At 36.8% G+C, this 23,256-nt stretch overlaps 1 protein-coding gene across 3 annotated transcripts in view; it reads left to right on the forward strand.

Annotated features, from left to right (window-relative positions):
• KATNAL1 (katanin catalytic subunit A1 like 1) overlaps positions 1-23,256 on the forward strand; it is an 86,496-nt gene that overhangs the window by 726 nt on the left and 62,514 nt on the right. For all 3 annotated transcript variants that reach the window (XM_084878585.1, XM_084878586.1, XM_084878584.1), the window contains exons 2-3: positions 10,669-10,844; positions 13,105-13,265. In XM_084878585.1, the coding sequence (XP_084734711.1) occupies positions 10,683-10,844; positions 13,105-13,265 (323 nt within the window). In that variant the 5' untranslated portion in view covers positions 10,669-10,682. The remainder of the gene's footprint in view (positions 1-10,668; positions 10,845-13,104; positions 13,266-23,256) is intronic.

Raw genomic sequence — 23,256 nt, forward strand, 5'->3', positions numbered from 1 at the left:
CTCCTTCCCCTGATACGTTTATTTCTACATATTTAATTATGTTTATTCTGTAGTAGCCCAGAGGTGTTTGCATACTAAACCCATTGATTAATAATTCATTGACGTTTAAGGGTTAAGTATAGACATGGTAAAAGATACCTTGCTATTATATGGTCGTACCTGGAGTTTTTGCCGTTTTGCATTTTTGCATTTTACTTCTTGAGGGTTAGGATTGCAAAATGAGTTATCCTCCTCCCCCAGCTTATACAGTGCCTACACATATTTTGATTCAATTTTGAAGATTAGGTCAACTCTAAAAATGGAAGACTTTTTTTTTTTTTTTTTTTTTTTTAGCAGTGAGTAGTATTTATTTTTTATTTTTTATTAGTCAGCTGTTTTTTAGAATTTCTCAGGAGCATGTTTTCAGGATGAAAAATGCCGTATTCTATTACTACTACTGCTATTATTAATCAGTGCTTTGGAGTACCCTTAGTCCCCAGAGTTGGCTTAGGTTTTGGTGGTAAGGAAGCTGGCACAGACTTAGGCAAACCTGCCTTGACGATCCTTAGAATTTTTTTCTTTAATAGATAACCATTCTAGAAATTTTGTGTTTTATATAGGGTGTTGGAAAATTGTTGGTATTATGGTGTGCTTTTTTGTGTGTGTATTTACTTTTTATTTATTTTTAATATATTTTATTGATTTTTCAGAGGGGAAGAGAGAGGGATAGAGAGTTAGAAACACCGATGAGAGAGAATATCTATCAGCTGCCTCTTGCACACCCCCTACTGAGGATGTGCCTGCAGCCAAGGCACATCCCCTTGACTGGAATTGAACCCAGGACCCTTTAGTCCACAGGCTGATGCTCTATCCACTGAGCCAAACCGGTTTCGGCTTTGTGTGTATTTAAACAATAAAACAATCGAGGCCGGTATCCAATTCCTTTTGTCAATTAAAATGAAGCTAGCCTCTGTAAATTTTACTTAAAATAGCAATTTTGTACAAGGGGATGGAAAGTAGGTTTGGTAAGACCATTAGAAAAAAATTAAAGCCTTCTGTTATATAGTAGTAGAGGCTCAGTGCATGAATTCATGCACAGGTGGGGTCTGTCAGCAGATTAGGGCCAGGCAGGCTGGGGGGGAGGGGCTGTGGGTGATTGGCTGGTGGGCCCCAACCCCGATTGGGGTGGGGGTTTATTGCGGGTAGAACTGGCTGGGGGAGGCCTGTGGGCCAATTGGGGTGGTGGGAACTGATCAGGAGTGGGACCGGTGGGGGGGGGGGAGGGGCTTTGGGCCAATCGGTGGGGCCAGCCAGGGAGAAGGACTGCAGGAGGTTGGCTGGAGGCCCCACCCCGTATTGGGGTGGGGTTGGCTAGGAAGAGGGGTGTCAGGAGGTTGGCTGCTGGCCCCACCCCATGATCAGCCAGTTCACTGGCTACAGTGGGCGTAATGGTGACCAGTCATTCCGGTTGTTCCGGTGTTCCGGTTGCTGTCTTTATATATATATATATATATATATATAGATAGATAGATAGATAGGGACTTAAAGTATTTTATTTATTCATTTAGGATTTATTAAGAATGTATTATGTGCTAGGCATTATGCCAGGTGGTGGGAGTATAGAGATACTGTAGAAGATGGTGGGTGTCCTGCATGGGGAAGAGTCATGTCATCACAGTACCAGTAGTGGTCTGGAGATAGGTACAAGTTGCTATAGGAGCCCAGAGTAGGAATTAAAAGTAATATAACACTAACATGTACCCTGTTTCCCTGAAAATAAGACAGTGTCTTATATTAATTTTTTCTCCCAAAGTTGCGCTAGGTCTTATTTTCAGGGGATGTCTTATCTTCCCATGCGCTAGGTCTTATTTTTTGAGGATGTCTTATTTTCGGGGAAACATGGTATTGAATACTTACTCTTTAGCCCCTTAGAGAATCCTCACAGTTTTGTGAAGTAGCAACTGTCATTTAGAAATGAGAAAACAGACATAGAGATCTTGGCCAAAGTCATAGCTAATAAGGTTTGAACCTGGGATTTCAATCTGCATGTGTCTAACTCATCTGAGTCAGGAATTCATTTAATAGTGCCATTCTTTGTACACATTTATAGAAGATTCTGACTGTAAACTTTTTCACTGGAGAGAGGATGAGGAAAGTCATTCTAGGTAAATGGAACAACATGCTTTTTGGATATATTTCAGTGCTTTGTGTTTGGGGGAAACTAGGCCATTCTGATGACTGAATCCCAGAATACAGCAGTATAGTGGGTGAGGCCAGATCTAAAAGTGCTCAAGTACCATGATAAAGAGTTTAGAATTTTTCTCCAACTTGGAGTGAGCACTGAAGAATTTCAAGTGGAGTAGTGTTATTGGATTTGTGTTTTAGAAAGAAAAACTCCAGCTTCATTGTGGAGAATGAAGAGGATAGATTTAGAGTGGTGGTAAGGAAACCAATTTTAGAGCAACAATAACAACAACATCCAGTAGAGAAATGAAGAGAATCTGATTGTAGAAATATCTATCTTCTTATATACATAAAAGCCTAACATGCAAATTATCCCCTTGGGAGTTCGGGAGACCGGGAGTTCAATTGCTTGCTATGAGGTGTGCTGATTACCATGGGGTGGCGTGGAATGAAGGAAGGCCCTGACCAGTAGCCAGCAGTTGGGGAAGGGAGGCCGGGAGGGGGGGGTGGGGAGGCGCGGCGATGGGGAAGGGATAGGAGGGGGAGGAACGACGGAGGACTCCGATTGGCTCTGATTGCTGGCCAGGCCTAGGGACCCTACCCTCTAGTTTAAGAGATATAATTGATCTGACTTAAGAGTCTGGGTGTTGGGGCTAGAAAAATTTGGAACTGTAAGACAACTTCAGTTGATCATAGTTTCCTGGCTACAATGACTGACATGATCATGAAACCATTGGTTGAGGTGAGAAGGAGCAGGTTTTTGTGGCGGTGAAAGATAAAGATAAATCAGTTCAGTTTTGATTAAGGTTCCTGTGGGGCATTCAGGTAAGGATGCATTTGGATCTGGAATTTTGGAGAGAGCCCAGGGCTAGAGGTCGAGCTTTGCTTGCTCATAGTGAAGTTATAGAAGGGAATGGACCAGTTCACAGAGAAGGAATGTGTAGAAATGAAGGGAGAAGTTTGTATATAGAACTCTTGCAAAGCAGCAGCATTTGTGGTGTATGTTGGGCATTTTTGAGAGGAAGTGGGAGTAAAGCTGACACAGTATACTGAGATTAAGAGGCAGAGAAGAAGAACCCCAGAGAGCACGCATAACAAATGACAAAGGAGAAGGAAAGTAAGCACAGAGTGGGCCAGAGTATCAGGTGCCTTGGAGAGTGCAAGTAAGGTTAAAGATAGAAGTGTGTCCAATGAATTTGGTGGCTTCAAATAATTTCTAAGCTTTGCAGTAATTAAGAAGAGGAATCTGAGCATAGGTTACTTGAAAAAAAAAGTTTAACATTTTGCATAATATATATCAAAAGGAAAAGGAAATAAATGAGTGCCCATGAGTCCATCACCTATCTTGAAGAATGAACACATAATCAATTTTGTTTCATTTATAACTCCTGCCCCCCAACTGGATTATTTTATAGCTAAACTCAGATATCATATCCTTTTTATCTGTAATTATTTAAATACATATTTTTAAAAGTTAAGGATTACTTAAAAATATGTAAGTATACTATCCTACTCAAAAAATTGACAGTACTTCCTTAATATAAAATTATCAGTCACACTACTTGTTTGATTTTGAGAGTACATTTATTGCAGCTGGGGACAGCGAAACAAGGAAGGGCTTAGAATAGAGGAAGCAACAGGTGAGAGCCACGGTAGGGCTCCTGTGAGCTCTCTGAGAAAATGGTGCCTTGGAGACAGATTTCAGCGGGTTAGCCCAGAATGAGTTGCTGCTGCCTATTCCTCCCCTGGAGCCAAATTTTTTAAACTTAAACTTCTCCTAACTCCACTTCTTCAGAATAGACTCGCCCAGGCCATGGTATTTTGTGGAAGAGCCACACTCAATGGGCCAAAGAGCCGCAGTTGGCCGACCACGGGTTTAGGCGATCCCTGCCTGAGAGGGAAGAAGGGCCTGGGTGTGCTCCTGGGAGGGAGTGTTCTACCCAAACCTTTATTTTAATGAAGCATGATTACGTAGAAAAGAAAGAGATGAGGCAGTAACAAAAAAGGTTTGTAGGTTGTTTTATTTTGTTTGTTTGCTTTAAGATTGATAACATGCTATTAGGAAGGAAAAACCAATGAAAAGGAAATGTTTGAAGATGTAGAACATGCTATTAGGGGGGGGAAACCAATGAAAAGGAAGTTTGAAGATGTAGAGCAGTGCTCTAAGACAGAGCACTAAGTTAAGTATACAGTTTTACTTATACGTATGTTCCCCAAAATTCTAGTTTAGCGCTTCTTAGTTGGGATTCAGGAATCTGTATTTTAACAACTCCACCAGGTGATTCTAATCATGAGAGAAGATTGGGAAACACTGATGTAGAGGATGAAAAGAGAGGAGAGAGCTGATAGAGAGAGGTCCCCAAAAATATAGGAAAGGACAGGATGAGCAGGGTGAGACAATTAATTTGTTGCATTGTATAAGTACCAACTAAGTGCTGGCTGTGTTCCTAGGCGGAATGCTGGTGTCTGTAGGAGTGAATTGCACTGAGAAGGAAGAAGAGGTGAGGATACTAGCAGATAGGACATTTATAGGTTGGGTGGTGAAAGGTGAGCTAGTTCAAAGCTTCTGGTTTCTAAGAGGTGGATAGGAATAAAGGTTAACTGGTGAGGGAAGAGATTGGGGTTAGGAAAGGATAATGGTGGGAATTTCGCATAACCATTGTGGAAAAGGGACTGAGTTAGCACAAGTAAGAATTGTTTCACTGAGCTAAGATTAGAAGTCAGTAATTTTCAGTGACAGCAAAACATGGTTGTGTGATTGTTTTCTTTAAATTTTGATTGATTGATTTACTAAAGGAGAGCTTAACATATTGAAGAAACCAGTAACCTGTTGTCTACTGAGAAGAGAATCCAGACCAAGAACTTATGATTGGACCATTCCTCAACAAATTTGGGTTTATTCATTTAACATCATTATTGTCTATTTTGTGTAAATATCAGAGTAAAACTAGATAGGCCCTTGCAGATAGTTTGAATTACTACTTTGCACTGTTTTCTCAGCATGTATAATTGAATTCTTTTACACAGAATATTCTCCAGGGTGCAGTGGAAGGGGTCAGGTAGATCTGTTGTCAAGTTCTGGAACTACGGCTTATTTTCTGTGATCATGGGCAAGTTTCCAAACCTGTACCCATACTAAAAAAGATATAAATACTTTATATTTTACAAAATTGTTGAGAAGACTAGACAGTTTCATGAAGGTAAACCCTCAGTGCTCAATAACTGAATATCTTTCTCTTCCCCATCTTCCCCCCCTTAACAACATGGCAGGATTGTCATTTCTGTTGGCAAAAGATCATGTTCTAGGACTTTACCTTACTATATGAGTCAGGTAGAACAGATAGTAGTTACATTATAAGATGATCTATAAAAGGATTCATCAATTATTCTTTTTAATGAGTCTTCCTTAAACACTATAAAATGTTATTTTATAGTCCATCAGTAGTAGTAATGTCTTTGACTTGGTTTCATCTTCAAAGAAACAAAGTTCCACTATGTGATTTGAGATCCTAATAGCTCTAAAATTCTTTCCATTCTCTGACGACATCTCATTTCTGGGCTGATTTATATTATGATTTCACTAATATTTAAGCATCTATTTGTAACTTAAAATACATGTATATTTTAATATATTCAGCATTATCTTAAATACTTTCCTAGGTAACCATAGTTATATATGGTAGCCCTAGTGAAAGTATGAAAGGAAACCATCAACAAATGAAAAGACAACCTCCTGAATGGGAGAAGATACTTGCCCGTGATACATCCAATAAAGGGTTAATATCCAAAATTTGTAAAGAACTCATATAACTCACCCCCCCCAAAACACGCACACACACACACACACACACACACACACACACACACACACAACAGTCCAATTAAAAAATGGGCAAAGGACCTGAGTAGACTCTTCTCCAAAAGGACAGTTAGCCAGCAGACATGAGGGGGTTGGGTTCTCAATGTGACTTGTTATCAGAGAATTTCTAATTGAGACTGCAGTAAGATAACATCTCACATCTGTCAGAATGGCTATCAATAAATCAGCAAACAAGTGTTGGTGTGGATGTGGAGAGCAGGGAGCTCTCATCAACTGTTGGTGGGAACGTAGATTGGTGCAGTCACTATGGAAAACAATACAGAGGGTCTTCAAAAAATTAAAAAGGGAACTGCCTTGTGACCCAGCAATTCCACTTTTGGGTATGTATCCAGGAAATAAAAATCACTAATTCGGAGAATATGCATTCCTATGTTCATTGCAGTGTTGTTTAAAGTGGCCCAGGTGTAGAGGTAACCCAAGTGCCCATAGACAAGGGATAAAAAGTGGTGGTGCATATATACAATGAATATTACTTGGCTATAAAAAAGAATGAAATCTTACCATTTGCAATAACTTGGATGGACTTGGAGGGTATTGTGCTGGGTGAAATGGATCAGTCAGAGAAAGACAAATATCCTATGATTTCACTTATATGTGGAATCTAAAGAACAACATAAGTGAATAATAAATAGACTCATAGATACAGAGAACAGACTAATGGTTGCTGGTGGGGAATTGTGAGGACTGGGTGAAAAAGGTGAAGGGATTGAGAAGTTAAGTTGGTAGTTACGAAATAATCACGGGGAAGTAAAGTACAGCATAGTGAATATAGTAGTCAATAAAATTGTAATAACTATCTCTGGTGCCAGGTGTGTACTGGAAATACCACTTTATAAAGTATATGATTGTCTCATCACTATGTTCTATTCTTAAAATGAATACAAAGTAATAGTGAATGTAAACTGTAATTAAAAAATTTAAAAATTATATGATTGGTTTTAAACATAATAAAACACCTTACATTTTTGGTATAAACTCCAGTTGGGCATAATGCATTATCTTTTATATACATTACTGGATTTGATTAGCTAAATTTAAAAATTTTTGTATCTATGTTCCCAAAGGATATTGGTATATCAATTTATTATAATATCTGGTTTTGTATCAAGATAAGCTTGGTCTTAAAGTATGAGTTGGATGTTTTTCCACCTCTTCTTTTTTGAGAGAATTTGTGTAGAATTGGTTTTATTTTTCCCTTAAATGCTTGGGAGAATTCACTAGTGAAGCATTTGGAACTGGAGTTTGTTTTTTTTGTTTTCTTTTTTTTCCGATAGATCTTATATTACAAATTGAATTTCATTGATTGCTGTAGGACTATTCTAATTAATTACTGTATTTTTTCTGGAGTAAGTTTGGTATGTTGTGACCATAAAATTTGTTAATTTCATTAAATCCCCTTTTACCTTTTAATTTTGCTGAAGTTTGTAGTAGTAGCTCCTCCTTTATTCTGGTTTTGGTAACTTATGTTTTCTTTCTCCCTTTCGTGGTCAGTGTCACTAGAGGTTTATCAATTTTAATGATTTTTCCAAAGAACTAGCTTTTGGCTGTGTTGAAATTTTTTGTTGTTTGTTTCTGTTTTATTGATTTCTGCTCTTAACTATATTATATTCTTTCTTCTACTCTTTTTGGGTTTTAATTTACTTTTGTTTTTCCTAGATTCTTATGACAAACTGAAAGCAGGAGTTGGCGAACTACAGTTTGGGGCCAAATCCAGCCTGCCACTTGTTTTTGTATCACCCATGAACTAAGAATGGTTTTTGCATTTTTTTTAATGGTTAAAAAGTCAGAAGAAGAATACTGTTTTTGCAACATGTAAAAATTAACTGAAATTCATTAATCAGTGTCCATAAATAAAGTTTTATTGCAACACAACCACATTCATTTGTTTACATATTGCCCATGAGTAGTTTTGTACTAGAATGACAGAATTCAGTAGTTGTGACAGAGACTTCTGTTATATTCTCACTAGAGTGAACATTTGCATTTGATTAAATCCATGCACTCAGGGCAGGGGGGAGGGGCCTGGCCATTTCAATGCCGACTAATGTTTGAAGTGGTACGAAACTGTTTTACAATATGTAGCTTTCCACGCAGTCAAAAGTTAAAGAAGTGAGATCTTCATTACTCCCCCACTCCACTGGATTTGCAGTACATGTATTTTCTGTGCTCACATTACAGTTTTAACATCATTTTTCAGTCTTTGATGCAAGTGCAAAGAATATTTTCATATTACAAATTACGTTTTACTGTGCAGGTGAGGCATTTCCTCCTAACTCGGTTGGAAGAGGTTGATCTGCCATGTATAATGACATGCAAAGACACTATCAGAAGAAGAGATTCCACACAGTGGCTATGCTGAACGAAATCATATTCTGATGATTTGATATCAGTATGCGACAGTATCTATCTGGGTAAAAAGACGTTGTCAAACATGAAATACATAAAATTCCATTAAAGTAATCATTGATGTATGAACATTTGCATTTGATTTTTTAAAACATCCTCACCTGAGGATATGGTTACTGATTTTAGAGAGTAAGAAAGAAAGGGAAACATGGATTGGTTGCCTCCCATTTGTGCACTGACTGGGGATCAAACCTAAAACGGACGTATGTACCCCAAACTGGTAACTGAACCCACAACCTTTTGGTGTACAGGACGACACTGCAAACAATTGAGCCATACTGGCCAGGGTTGCATTTGATTTTGATGTTCAGGATCAGTAATTTTGCATCCCAACTAAGTGAAATATTCCTCCTCCCCCACAGAGTTTAATTTTCATTAGAAGACGTGTTTTACAAAAAGTTGTGCTCAGCTATTATCAGTATAATATTTTGAATTTCATCAATAAAAATTGTGGAAATTTTGTCTCATTGTGTCACTCAACAATGCCCTCAATATTGCCCGTTAGTCCTTAAAACCTAAAATATTTGCTGTTTGATCCTTTATAAAGTTTGCTGACTGTTGCTTTACATCAAGGTATTTTTATTCTGCAAAGTTATGTACCTGCACATAATAGCAGAATTAATGCTTAGTCTCACAGTGACTTTAAAAGAAAATATAGAACAGTTTTGTTTCTATTGGATCTATTAATTGCAGATTGTTCACTGTAAAAAGACCTCCCTGCTTTGTGTTAATATTTAATTTGAGAAGAGGCTTTCTACAGTTCTATATTCTGTTATTAATCTACAGAATATTGGAATTTCTTACTGTGTAGAAATAGTGTACAATTAGCTGCAATGTAATTCTCAAGTAACATAGATGATGCCTTCAGTGAACCTATGCTTGGCGAAGGGGCAAATATAACATCCAAAAACACATAAAGGAAACATCTTTATTTTCAAGAAAGTACTGTAGTCACTTACAAGCCTAGAACTAGATGTGGTTAATTTTGAGGCAGAGTGTTAGAGCCCCTTAAGAATAGATAAGGGACAAAGGAAGAGCCAAACTTGAATTCCCTCAGGGAGGTGTGGAAAAATACTGCCATTTGATTTTCTCCTCTAAGGGTATTCATTGGTCTACTGTTTGAGGAAATAAGAACAGGCAATTTGGACTTCTTCCCGGGATGTCATTCTTCTGTATCTCTGTAGTTCCTACTCTTTGTAGTCTTTTTTTTTTTTTTTTTTTTAAATAATATATTTTTATTTATTTTGGAGAGGAAGGGAAAGGGAGAGGGAAAAACATCAATGATGAGAGAGAATCATTCATTGGCTGCCTCCTGTACACCCCACACTGGGGATCGAGCCCACAACCCAGGCATGTGCCCCTGACTGGAATCAAACCTGGGACCCTTCAGTACCCAGACTGACGCTCTATCCACTGAGCCAAACCAGCTAGTAGTCTTGAGTGGAAAGTATTTCTGCATGGAAGTCTGGAATGATTCTGGGAGATGTTTAGAAAAGCTGGAATGATGGGCTGGGGAGCTTTGGTGGAAACCAGAGTTTCAGATGATGGTCTTATAGCATCTTGTAGAATGGAAAATATTAGTGATAGTTATTTGCACAGACAAAAAAGAAAAAATGATAGAGAATGGCAGGATCATGGGTGATTACAGTTGAACAAAAAGAACTCAGGTAGTTTAATTCATAGGATTTTGATTAGATTTAAGTTATATGGCACATTAAATGCACATAAATGATGCGTGGACACTATAGGCTGATCTGTTAAAATGAGTTTCTTCAGTATGACTTTGTTTTTAGGCCAAAAGTTTTAGTGAGAATTTCTGCGGTTTTAATTGACATAATTGGAAAATATGTGATATTCATATATTCCTACATTATCAAGAATAAATTGAAAGAAATTAAACAAGATCATCTTTAGTACTATTATTGCAGCTTGTTGTCATTACAAATGAGCAAGGAAAACCAGTACCTGTAACATGAATCAGTAGTTCAGAGCTATGTAATTTCTCATTATTGTCTTAGGTGTTCTCTTCTGAACTCCTTTGTGCTGCCAAAATTAGAAACTTTGTTCAGTATTATAAGATGCATTCAGATAACCTCAAACAAAGAGAAAACCATTTTGACTTTCCATGTAGTTTTAAGCTGATATTTTAAAGAATAATAAAAAATACCTTGAAGTCAGTGCTGAAAACTTAATAAAAAGTCATTATATTTAATTTTTAGGTCTCTGAAAGAAGATGAACTTGGCTGAGATTTGTGACAATGCAAAGAAAGGAAGAGAATATGCACTTCTTGGAAATTATGACTCATCAATGGTATATTACCAAGGGGTGATCCAGCAGATTCAGAGACATTGCCAGTCAGTTAGAGACCCGGCTATCAGAGGCAAATGGCAACAGGTAAGGTCACGTTATTCAGTGAGTCAGGGCAGCAGTCTATTCTTGAAAGATTGGAGCTTGAGATGTAAATAGTTCTTGTCTGAATACTGAGGTATATTTAAAATGCACTCTGAATAGTTTTCTCTCTTGCCCAGATAATATTTTACATATATTTTTTTTATTTCATGATACATACTTCAAAGACACATAATCCTAATTAAACCTATTTTATTTTTTAAAAAATTTCATGATCAGTTGCCTAATTATGAGTACAAACTTTTGAAATAAATTATTGCTACTTGCCCTTTCCCCTTTCAGTTCTACATGTATTTTGACCCATTTCATAAAACTTTTCTTTTAAGAAAGTTTATTCTTCTTTTGAAAGATTCCTTACAAATACAAAAGTCAGTAATCTAATAAAAAACACTAATATATTTGCTGTCTCTTGACTATACAACTTGATTTTATAATAGTACAGTTAATAAGACATTGAATTATAATTTTTCCACTTATTCTTAAAACTTAAAATCCTTTTAAAATTATAAGTACAAAGTCAAGTATTTCTTTGAAGATTCCATTTTACGTACTAAGGCCTTTTAAGTGTTTCTTCTAATTTTTCCACTAGTCAGAAATTGATGTTTTTAAATTTGTAGGGTAAATTTGGCTTATTTTCTGACTTAAATGTTACCAGATTATGTTGAGTGAGAACAATATACTTGCTCAAACTCAAGTTTAAATTTTTAGTTGTTTTCCTCTATCCTGCACACTAGCCACAGATAAGAGTGGTTTAGTAATCTAGCATGGAAATATCTTGACATGTTCTTAATTATATTAAGTAGTTGCCATTTTTATTCAGATATTTCTATTGTTTCCATTAAGTTCCTGAAATTTCATTGCTTCAAGTATATCTTGTAATTGCATATATGAACAGATGAATTTTTCCTAGTTTTTCTTTGATTCTGCATCTCCTTAATATGTTCCTTTCTATATATATTAAATTGATGACTTAATTTAAGGTGATGATTCTCTCTTCCTCTCTCTTTTCTTGAACAATATTACATATTATTCAAGGTAAAGTTCAAGGTACATTTCTTTTTAAAAAAATATATTTTTATTGATTTTCCACAGAGAGGAGGTAGAGTTAGAAACATTGATGAGAGAGAAACATCAACCAACTGCCTCCTGCACACCCCTACTAGGGATGTGCCCACAACCAAGGTACATGCCCTTGACCTTTCAGCCCGCAGACTGGTCCTCTATCCACTGAGCCAAACCGGTTTTGGCTAAGGCACATTTCTTATGCTCTGCTTTTACAGTAAAGTGTACATTCTGATAAAAAAAAAAAAATTAGAATTGTTAAACTGAATTTATAACTCTAATTTTCAATCTATTAGTTATTTGCATTTGAAAATTAGTTTTGGCTCAGAGTTTCAAAACACAAGAATTTCCATACACTAGGTGCTCAATGAGATTTTTTAAATATAGGAAAAGTCTGGCCTTTGAGCCCAAAATAAACTTTGCCCAGGACTTGAAAGAATTTAACAAGGCCCAAAGAATTCAGATTTTAGATGAAGGAGAATTTAAATAAAAATTAGTAGTGTGTTATTCGTATAGTATTTTACCACTTCAGGCTTTTGTATGCCCATGATAAGCAGGCATTTCATATTTAGTGAGATTGGGGACAGGAAATGCTGGTCAAAAATTTGGCTGATAAGTTTTTGGAAGCTAGCTCTGTCAAGTAGCTCAGTTGGTTAGAGCATTGTCCCAATATACAAGGTTCTGGGTTTGATCCCTGGTCAGGGCATCTTCAAGAATTAACCAATGAATGCGTAAATACGTGGAACAGCAAATTGATGATTCTCTCTCTCTTCCTTTCTCTAAGATTACTAATAAAATTTTTAAAAACTGTTTTTTTAAAGTTATTTCCAAGTATATAAAAATGATTTAGTATTATAGCTCTCTGGACTGGCTAACTTATTACTGAATTAGTTGCTTGTTTTAAATTTTGTTTATGGTCATTATATTCCTTGGTAGAAATAACGTTTCATTATGAAGGTGTATTAACAGTTCCCCTGTGAAAAGGTATTTAATTATGTCTTTTTTCAAACTAATTCCTACCCCTCTGTCTATATCACTTTAAATAGTTATTTGTTTTTGAATATATATATATATATTTTAATGACTTATGTTGTATACTTTGAAAAACATTTAAGGAAACTTGCATTCTATAGCAATTGATATAAACTTGAAATAATTTCTGGCATATTATTATTTTTTTAAGGTTCGGCAGGAATTATTGGAAGAATATGAACAAGTTAAAAGTATTGTCAACACTTTGGAAAGTTTTAAAATTGACAAGCCCCCAGATTTCCCTGTGTCTTGTCAAGATGAACCATTTAGAGATCCTGCTGTTTGGCCGCCCCCTGTACCTGCAGAGCACAGGTAAATGGGACTTCATGTTCTCTTTAGGTACTTTTGTAGCTAATTAATATTCACAGCGAAGAGAGTGAAGCTTTATTTGAACAAAGGATGAAAAGTCTCTTGGGAGGCATATAAATATAATATCTGTGTATATTTTTTACACCTAGGGATTTACAGAATTTGTATTTGATAAAGAACATAAGCCATATATCTTGCTTTTACAATGTTTTGCTACTGTACTTATATAACAATAGAAATCTACTAGTCCTAAAAATTTTCAATTAAATGAAATATTTTAGATTTCATAATATCAGCATCAAAACTTGGATGGCTTTTTTGCTTTAAAACATTTTTGCTTTGAAAGACACTTAACAACTTCAGATGAAATGATAGACAAATTGGATTCATCCGGTTGGGTTTACAGCCAATTTCCAGAATCCTAGTGTTTACTACTTCTTAAAGGTTAAAGGTCAGATTCCCTAATGTGGCATATAAAGCCCTTAAGAGATGCACAGACTGGGCATCAGATGCTCAGTCTGTGCATCATCTACATAAACCTCTCTCTTCTCATTCTTTCCTGTCATCTTTGAACAGTTCTTTAAGGAATACTAATAGTCCCCATCTAAGCAACTTATATTCATTAAGTCTCAGCCCAAGTATATTTCCTCCTCTCTGTAGCCTTTTTAAAAAAATCTATTTTATTGATTTTTTACAGAGGGGAAGAGAGAGGGATAGAGAGTTAGAAACATTGATGAGAGAGAAACACTGATCAGCTGCCTCCTGCACACCCCCTACTGGGGATGTGCCCGCAACCAAGGCCCATGCCCTTGACCGGAATCGAACCTGGGACCTTTCAGTCCGCAGACTGACGCTCTATCCACTGAGCCAAATGGGTTTTGGCTCTGTAGCTTTTTAAAAAATTTGTCCAGGCATGATGGCTTGTCATAGAGTTAGGTTCCATTTTTTGGCATTTGTCATAGAGTTAGGTTTGCATTTTTTGCATCACAAGATTAGAAGCTTTGCAAAGTCAAGACTATGCTTTTTATTTACTCAAAACAAAATATCAAACTTCCATGGTCAACAGAGGATTTGGCACTTAGGCATTCAGCCAACATTGAATGAATAACTCTATTAATTCTACAGATGAGAAAGTGAGGCCTGAGGGACTCTGACCAGTAAATTAGGCTAGATTAGGATTTGAGTTTAGGTCTTTCTAGCTTTCATTTCCCTAGATTGTGAAAGTGGTATTGTGGCCAGAGTGTTGTAAATAAGTTTCCCTTTGGTCTGTAGCTATAATCCTGTGTTCAACTTGCTGAAGTTTCCTAAAAGCATTTAAAAACACTGTGAAAAGTGGTTAATTTATTCCTTCAGGTTTTTACCCACTGAGTTAGGGATAGATTTATGATTTCCACTATATAAACACTAACTTATGATCCTTTTTTAAGGTCTACAACAATATAGTGCTTTCCTCAGATGTAACTACCTTCGGGTGTTTTGGATTAAGGTAAACCATTATCCCTCAAAAGGCAATGTTTCAAGAGCCATAGGATTGTTACTATGGAAGTGCCAAAGTACATACTGAAAAAAAAGAAATAATTTCACTTTTATCTATCAAAGTTTGAAAATTTGTCCATATATATATATATATATATATATATATATATATATATATATATAACAAAATACCTTGGGTTTTTTTTTCCTGAAAGTCATTAATTCAGAAATATGCTTTGTTTAAAGCCAAAAGATGGCAACAATTGATATAAACGTGGAAATTTAAGGTGTAGAATGTATTTTGCATTATGATTACTTCTATATCATAGCAGACACCTTTATCACATCACATAATTATTATTTCTCCTGGTGGGAACAGCTAATATCTGTTTTTATGAGTTTGGCTGCTTATTTATTTATTTACTTTCAAATTTATCTTTATTGTTGTAAGTAATACAGATCTCTTTCTTTTCCCCCCATTGGCCCCCTCCATACTGCACCCACTCTCCCTAGGCCTTCACCACATTATTGTCTGTGTCTATGGGCTATGTGTATATGCATATAGGTTCTTTAGTTAATATCTCCCTACTCCCACACCATACCCCCACTTTCCCTCTGAGATTTGTCACTTTGTTCCATGCTTCTATGTCTCTGGATCTATTTTGTTTGTTTGTCAGTTTATTTTGTTCATTAGATTCCACAAATGGGTGAGATCATGAGATACTTATCTTTCTCTGACTATCATATTTCACTTAACGTAATACTCTTCTAGGTCCCTCCATGCTGTCTCAAATGGAAAGAGATCCTTTTTTTTCCTTCTTATTTTTTTTTAACTGCTGCATAGTATTCCATTCTGTAAATGTACCACAGCTTTTTATCCACTCATCTGCTGATGAGCACTTGGGCTATTACCAGATCTTAGCTGTTGTAAATAGTGTTGCTATGAACATAGGGGTGCATATATTCTTTTTAAATTGGTGTTTTGGGATCTTAGGATATATTCCTAGAAGTGGGGTCACTGGGTCAAATGACAGTTTCATATTTAATTTTTTCAGGAAAATCCATACTGTTTTTCATAATGGCTGCACCATTCTGCATTCCCACCAGTAGTGAACTAGGGTTCCCTTTCTTCACATCCTCACCCGCCCTTGTCATTTGTTGGTTTGTTGATGATAGCCATTCTGAAGGTGTGAGGTGATACCTCATTGTCATTTTAATTTGCATCTCAGATAATCAGTGACTTTGAGCATTTTTTCATGTATCTCTTGGCCATCTGTATGTCCACTTTGGAGAAGTATCTATTTAGATCTTTTGCCCATTTTTTATTTGGATTATATTCCTTTTGTTAAAGATACTTCAAAGAAAGAGAATTACAGGCCAATATCCCTGATAACCATAGATGCTAAAACTAAAAAAACATTAGCAAATCTGATCCAGCAAAAAGATCATACACCATGAACAAATGGAATTTATTCCAGAGATGAAAGGCTGGTACAATATTCAGAAATCAATAAATCAATAAATACATTGCAAACAAATTGAAAGACAAAAATCATATTCTATATAATAAAAGGCTAATATGCAAATTGACCGAACAGCATAACAACTGGTTGCTATGACACACACTGACCACCAGGGGGCAGATGCTCAATATAGGAGCTGTCCCCTGGTGGTCAGTGTGCTCCCACAGGGGGAGTGCCGCTCAGCCAGAAGCTGGGCTCACAGGTGCCGTCTTAGGACTGATGTCCTAAGCTGTCAGTTGGACATCCCCAGAAGGCTTCTGGGCTGTGAGAGGGCACAGTCGGAGCTGAGGGAACCCCCACTGAGTGCACAAATTTTGTGCACTGGGCCTCTAATGTTGAATAAAAGTGGTGAAAGAGAGCACCTTTGTGCTGTTCCTCATATTGGAGGAGAAGCTTTTAGTTTTTCACTGTTGAATGTATTAGCTGTGGGCTTGTTATACATGTTCTTTATTATGTTGAGGTTTATTCTTTCTGTATCCAATTTGTTGAGGGTTTTTACTCATGAAAGAATGTTGTATTTTGCCAACTGCTTTCCCTGCATCTAGTTGGATGATCATATAATTTGTTATCTTTCATTCTATTATTATGGTTGGATGCACATATTTATTTGCATATGTTGAACCACCCTGGCATGCCAGGGATAAATCTCACTTGGTCATTTTTAATACGTTGTTGAATTTGGCTTGCTAATATTTTGTTGAGAGTTTTTGTCTCTGTGCTCATTAGGGATATTAGTCTACAACTTCTCTATCTGTAAAACTGGGATCTCTACCTCATGGATTAATTAAGAGAATTTACTATCTAAGACAATATCTGTCAAGTAATAAGTAATTAGAATGGCCAATTTTGAAAAAAAATACCACAATGTTCTTTCAGATAAATAAGCAACTAACAATTAAAAAAATGATAGCATCATTCACAAAATTCCTCAAGGAAATTACTTTCCTTCCTGAATAATTTACATAAATCTTTAGTTCTCTGAAACATTTTGAATAACTTTGGCAGAGAGGATACGGTTTTTAAATATCCAAGTGTCATGAAGTTGATGATCATTTTCAGGGAAAGAATGATAACTAATTATTGGTCATTTACTGAATGTTTTACAACTATTATCTTATTTAAAACCCCAATGATCCTATGAAGTAGCTAGTGTTATTGTGTATAAATATTACTATTGCTTATTTACTAATATTATAAACCCCAGTTATAACTGAGGAAATTGAAGCTGTAGGGTTTGTAATTTTCCCAGTTATCTGAACAAGAAAGTGGGACAGTTAGGATTTGAACCCAGATCACCTCAAGTTCAGGAGTCTTATTTATATCCATTCTGTTGTGATACTTAATTATACACATCAGTGATGTCTGTTGGTATCCTATCTAATAAAAGGGTAATATGCAAATTATCCATCACTCCATCACAAAGATGGCGGCACCCATACCCACAAGATGTAAAGTGCCCAGTCCTCTCAGCCCCACCAGAGTCTCCCAGTCCTGGGAGGGGTGGAGGGGGGGGACCGCTGAGAGTGGGCAGCGTGAGTGGCCTGGCGGAATGCTTGCTTTGTCGCCGTGCCCAGCTCGGCGGTCCCCCAGAGCCGAAGTGGACATGGACAGGGACAGGGGGGCCAGCCCGCAGCCTCCGTGGCTGAGCACAGGCCCAGAGAAGAGATAGTGGGCCCGCCTCCCGCGGAAGCAGCGTGGGTCCCTCCTGCCGCCCGGGGAAGCAGTGCTGTGGTTCCTGCCGGCTCCTGAGAAAATGCCGGGTGGCCTACTGCACGGGATATTGCGCGATGGGCTACTAGTGTTCTTATATCATTTCTGTATTCTAGTACATCCACTTGATTAAATTCTTATTAGAGGTGATAGGAAAATAAAGATGCTGAAAATGTTAAATTTAATACATTTTTATATTGTAAATATAACTTAAGAAATTACAGTGGAAGTCCACAGGAAAATAGAATTGACCTTATTTTGCACAAAATGTTTCCTGGATGCATCTGATGTGTTTGGCATTAGGCATGATTTTGGTAGCCTGGTTCATGCCTTAGTCCTTTTCACTTCATAGACTTTTAACTCACAGCTTGTCTCTTATCCCTGTTACTGGACACTAAGGTACTCTGTGTACTGTGAGTTCCAGCAGTGGTGTTGGAAGTTATATCTTATGTGTCATGTTTCTGCTGAACTCAATCATGATCCTGTTTTCAATCACCAGCAGCTGTTTGGATAAAGCAAAACAACTTTTTAAAATGAGTTAGATTCATTGTCTTAAACCTGAGGAAATTGAACTACAAAAGTAGGATTATGATGGGAGGTAGTGGCAATATTAGCATAAATGCCTAAGAGAGGAAGTCTACAGGTCATTCTTAGTGTCCTAAGTTAAAATCTATCTTGTATTATTAAATTACGTTATACTTTATGTTATAATAAGTTTATTCTCTTTAATGAGACCATTTATTTATTTTTTATTAAAAAATTTGTTTTTAGAGGAAGAGAGGAAGGGGAGAGAGGCATCGATTTGTTGTTCCACTTATTTATGCATTCATTGGTGGGTTCTCATATGTGCCCCGGCTGAGGATTGAACCTGCAACCTTGGTTTATTGGGAGGATGCTCTAAGCAGCTGAGCTACCCAGCTCAGATGAGACCATTTTATTTTATTTTTTTCATTGATCTTCCGAAATTCCTGAGGGTATTTTTTCCTTTGATTTTTAGAGAGAGTGGAGAGGAGGGAAGGAGAGAGTTAGAGAGAACCGTTGATATGCATGAAATACATCAATTGGTTGCCTCCTGCTTGCACCCTGACCACGGCGGGGATTGAACCTGCACCCAGGTATGTGCCCTTGACTTAGAATCAAACCTAAGACCTTTCAATGTAGGGTTGATGCTGTAACCAGAAAGCAGACCTGCCAGAGGAGGATGAGAACATTTTGAAATGGTGTTTCCCATTGAAACCTGAAGCCACAAAACTAGGATTTTCTGTATTGGAGCAGTATTTGACATACTAGTATATATTCAATAAACTATTCTTTACTTAACTTAAAAAATAAATAAGTTGCATATTTTCGGAGAGATGACAGTAAAAATAGGACACACAAGGCTGAAGTTAATCTTTGGCTTATCCTATGTAGGTAAACTAGAACTCTGATATGCCTTCTAATGTTATTTCATCTGGAATCAGGGGAAATAGCATAATGTGTTTCTGTGCACATATAGATAGGAAGAATGCTTTGTATCAAATTTGTGTTATTCCGTAGAATTTTAGCAAAGGGGAAATTCTTACTGACTTAGTATTAAAGCTATTGGTTTATGTTCTTAGGGTATCCAAATAGGTTAAGTAGCTGCTAGCATTTAAAGTTCCAATTCGTGGTGGAAAAAGATCAGTTAAGACCAAGATCAAGTATCAATAGACAGTAAACTACCATCTCATCCTTATACGTATTTCACCTAAGCTCTGGCTCAGTTATTTTCCTGGGTTTAGGAGGTAAGAGAGCAAATTTTTTTATCAGTTCCACCACTAATTGAGTGGTCCTCCAAATTAAGTTTGCTTTTCTGCATCTCATTTTTCTCCTCTGTAAAATGTATGTTGTGATGAAATTGTTTTGTAAAATTATTTTGATGTCTTATTGATCTATCCAACATATAGTTTATGAACATTCATAATATGCTAGACATTATCTCTAGTGTAAAGTATAAAGGTAATAATCCTCTCCCTAACACACACACACACACATACCCCTTGCCTTAAGAAACCAATAAGAGAAAATAATCCAGACATCCTGGGAAATCTGAGTGGGATGCTGGAACCTATTGTATGTCAAGTATTGTGCTAGTACTATGCTGTGATGCAGAAACACTCTGTCCCTGCCCCCTTAAGCATACAGTCTTAGAGTAAAATAGGTGTGAGAGCCAGTACTGAGATAGAATGTACTAGATTTGGTGATTAATGAGATATAGAGAATGAGAGCAAAATTGAAATAGATAATGAAATTTCTAGATCAAGCTGTTGAATAAGAATTGGAAATGAGAACCAGAATTCAAGAGAGATTGAGATTAGTGGTGGTTATTTAGAAATCACCAACAAGGGAATGAATTTTAAGAAAGAAAATATTTAAGGTCATTCTTTGTATGATGGAATACTTTATTTGCTTAATATGATTCACAGGTTGAGATTAAACTCATTTCCTTAACATTCTGGAGTAATATTCTCTCCCAAAATCCTTTTTGTGGAGAAAGGAATGGACTATATTTTTAGACTCTTGATAGCTGTAGGTAGCAGTGCTAATGAACTGCAATAACTGACATTGCATTCTTGACTGTGAACCAGGTACTGTACTAATAAGCTCTTTACATGGTTTATTTCTTAATTGTCACAACCACCCTCTAAAATAAGAACCATTTTTTTATCCCTTTTTTTTTTTTTTTTTTAGAAGACATTGAGGTTTAACGATTCTAAGCAACTTTATCAAATTCTGTGTGTAGGTCAAATAAAGTAGGATTGATAATGGAAATGATTTTAGCAATACGGAGCTTATTGGTGACTTTGATGAGTATTTTGAATGGCATGGTGGAGAAAAACAGAGTGGGTTCAGAGAGTGGAACCAGATGGATTGAAAACAATGAATATATGCAATTCCTCAATTAGTCATGCTGAAAAGGGGAGCAGAGAAATTGAGTGGTAGTTGGGGAAGACATGAGTCAAGATTTATTGTTTTGGAAGGGAAGGATGTTTGTAAGCTGATGAGAATGCTACAGAAGGATAGAGAGCATGGAAAAATGTGTGGGAGCCAATGGACAACTATGAGCAATGTCCTTGAATAGATGAGAGGAGATGGAACCTGGTGGTCCAGTGGAGGGGGGCATAGACAGCTGATTCAGAGTAACGGGAGGGAAGACGGTTAGTTATATGAGTGTGGATGCAGAGAAGTAGGTACATTTGCAGATGAGCACTTGTGGAAGGTCTCTTCTTATTACTTCAGTGAGGGAGATAAAGCAAGCCAGGTTGTCTGAGAGTGAGGACAGGAGATAGATGTTTCTGATGGTGTAGATTCTGATCTGAAGTATGCCAAGAGTGTGAGGTCATTCCATTTGGCTGTTTTATTTCTTTTATGTTTTCTCTAGGGAAATCCTTATTTTATAGGATTCAGTACTCGTATAAAATCTTCATTTTGGGAATTCTAAGTATTTATTACAATAAGTGCCTAAGTACTTGGTATTTCTGTCATTTTTTATGTTACAGAAAGCACAACTGAAAGGTAGAAATTTTAATTAATTAGAGGTGAACTAAGAAATGGGAACAAGATAGTGGTATGTCGGAATGAAATCATAACACATCACTTAAACATATTTATTCAAAAAAACCTTTGCCTTGTTGCATGTTATCCACTGTCAGTTTCTTTCTTTGTTCTTTTGGTGTCTGCTAAAATGTACACTGTACATCTATTGCCTTCCACTGTCCCTTTTCCCTTAACAACAGAAAATCCTGGATCATTGCAGTTTTGGGGCTTAATTCTTTTTTTTTTTAATATATACATATATTTTATTGATTTTTTACAGAGAGGAAGAGAGAGTGATAGAGAGTTAGAAACATCATTGAGAAAGAAACATCGACCAGCTGCCTCCTGCAACTCCCCCCCCCCCCCCCCCCACACACACACACACACACACACTGGGGTCATGCCCGCAACAAAGGTACATGCCCTTGACTGGAATTAAACCTGGGACCTTTCAGTCCACAGGCCAACACCCTATTCACTGAGCCAAACCAAAGCAAATTCCTATATGTTTTATAGGATGAAGCACTATTCAATGAGCCAAACCGGGCTGAATTCTTGAGGATAACATCATAGTATAATAGTGGAATGCCTCTTCTCAAGACAAGTGTTTAACTTTTGTATCACTTGATAAATTTACTATCTTTCTTCTTTGGAATGCTGCTCTTATGGCTTCTGTGATATTACACTTTTTTGTTTTTCTCCTGTTTTTCTTTCTCTGACTGTGGCCTCTTCTGTCTTATCTCCTCTTCTTGTTCCCTAATGTTCATCTTACTGCTCTTCCTGCTCAACATATTCAGCATCTACTAGACAGAATGGATGCAAAGAACAGGAAGGTCGTTTCTGCCCTATAGGAGTGCAGGTTCTAGGAAGGCTGTTTCCTTTGCCCAGAGCTAGGTTAATAAACAGGCTTTGAGGATTTCATCCTAACTCTGCCCTTTAGTGTCTGTGAACTACCCATTCAACCTTTCCCTCTTTTCCTCTTTTATGAATTAGGGATCAGTACTACAGTTACCTCATGGGGTTATTTTGAGAAGAAAATAATTAAATACACCAAGTAACATGTAAAGAACAGTCCGGCACATAAGAAGTGCTCAAGAAATACTTGTAGTTTTTATTATCAACTCCTCTGCCCCCTCACCCCTACTCCTCACCCCTACTCCAGTTGATATTCAGATGGCTAATGCCCTCACCTCATTTAGGTCTTTGTTCACATGTCACCTAGAGAGTTTTACCCTGATTACCTTATTGCTGCCTTACATTCTATTGCATTTATTGTTTATTGCCCCCACTATACTGTAAGTTCTATAAGGTCAGAGCCTTTGAATTTTTCACTGCTGTCTCTTCAGCACCAAGAATAGTGCCTAACACAGTGTGGCACTCAATTAATGTTTGTTGAGTGAATGAATAAATAAAATGCTTATTTAGATTTATCTGTGTATTTACCAGTTGTTTTGTTCACCATTTCTTGCATTTCACTTTTTCCAAATTCAGTTTCTTCTTTGCTAAGGCATATTCTTTAATCATTCCTACAAAGGTCTCTATTAGTGGTAGAACCCCAGTTTTGTTCTCAAAATATCTTCATTTCCTATCATTTTTAAATGTTAGTTTAGAATATAGAATACTAGATTGGGAGTTATTTATTCACTGTGCTGTGAAAATATTAGTAATAATATTATTTTGCCTCTGGCTTACATTATTAGTCTTATAGTTATTTGTTTATAGATAAC

This window comes from Pipistrellus hanaki (assembly GCF_964339955.1).
Source record: "Pipistrellus hanaki genome assembly, chromosome: 3".
Classification (NCBI taxonomy): Eukaryota; Metazoa; Chordata; class Mammalia; order Chiroptera; family Vespertilionidae; genus Pipistrellus; species Pipistrellus hanaki.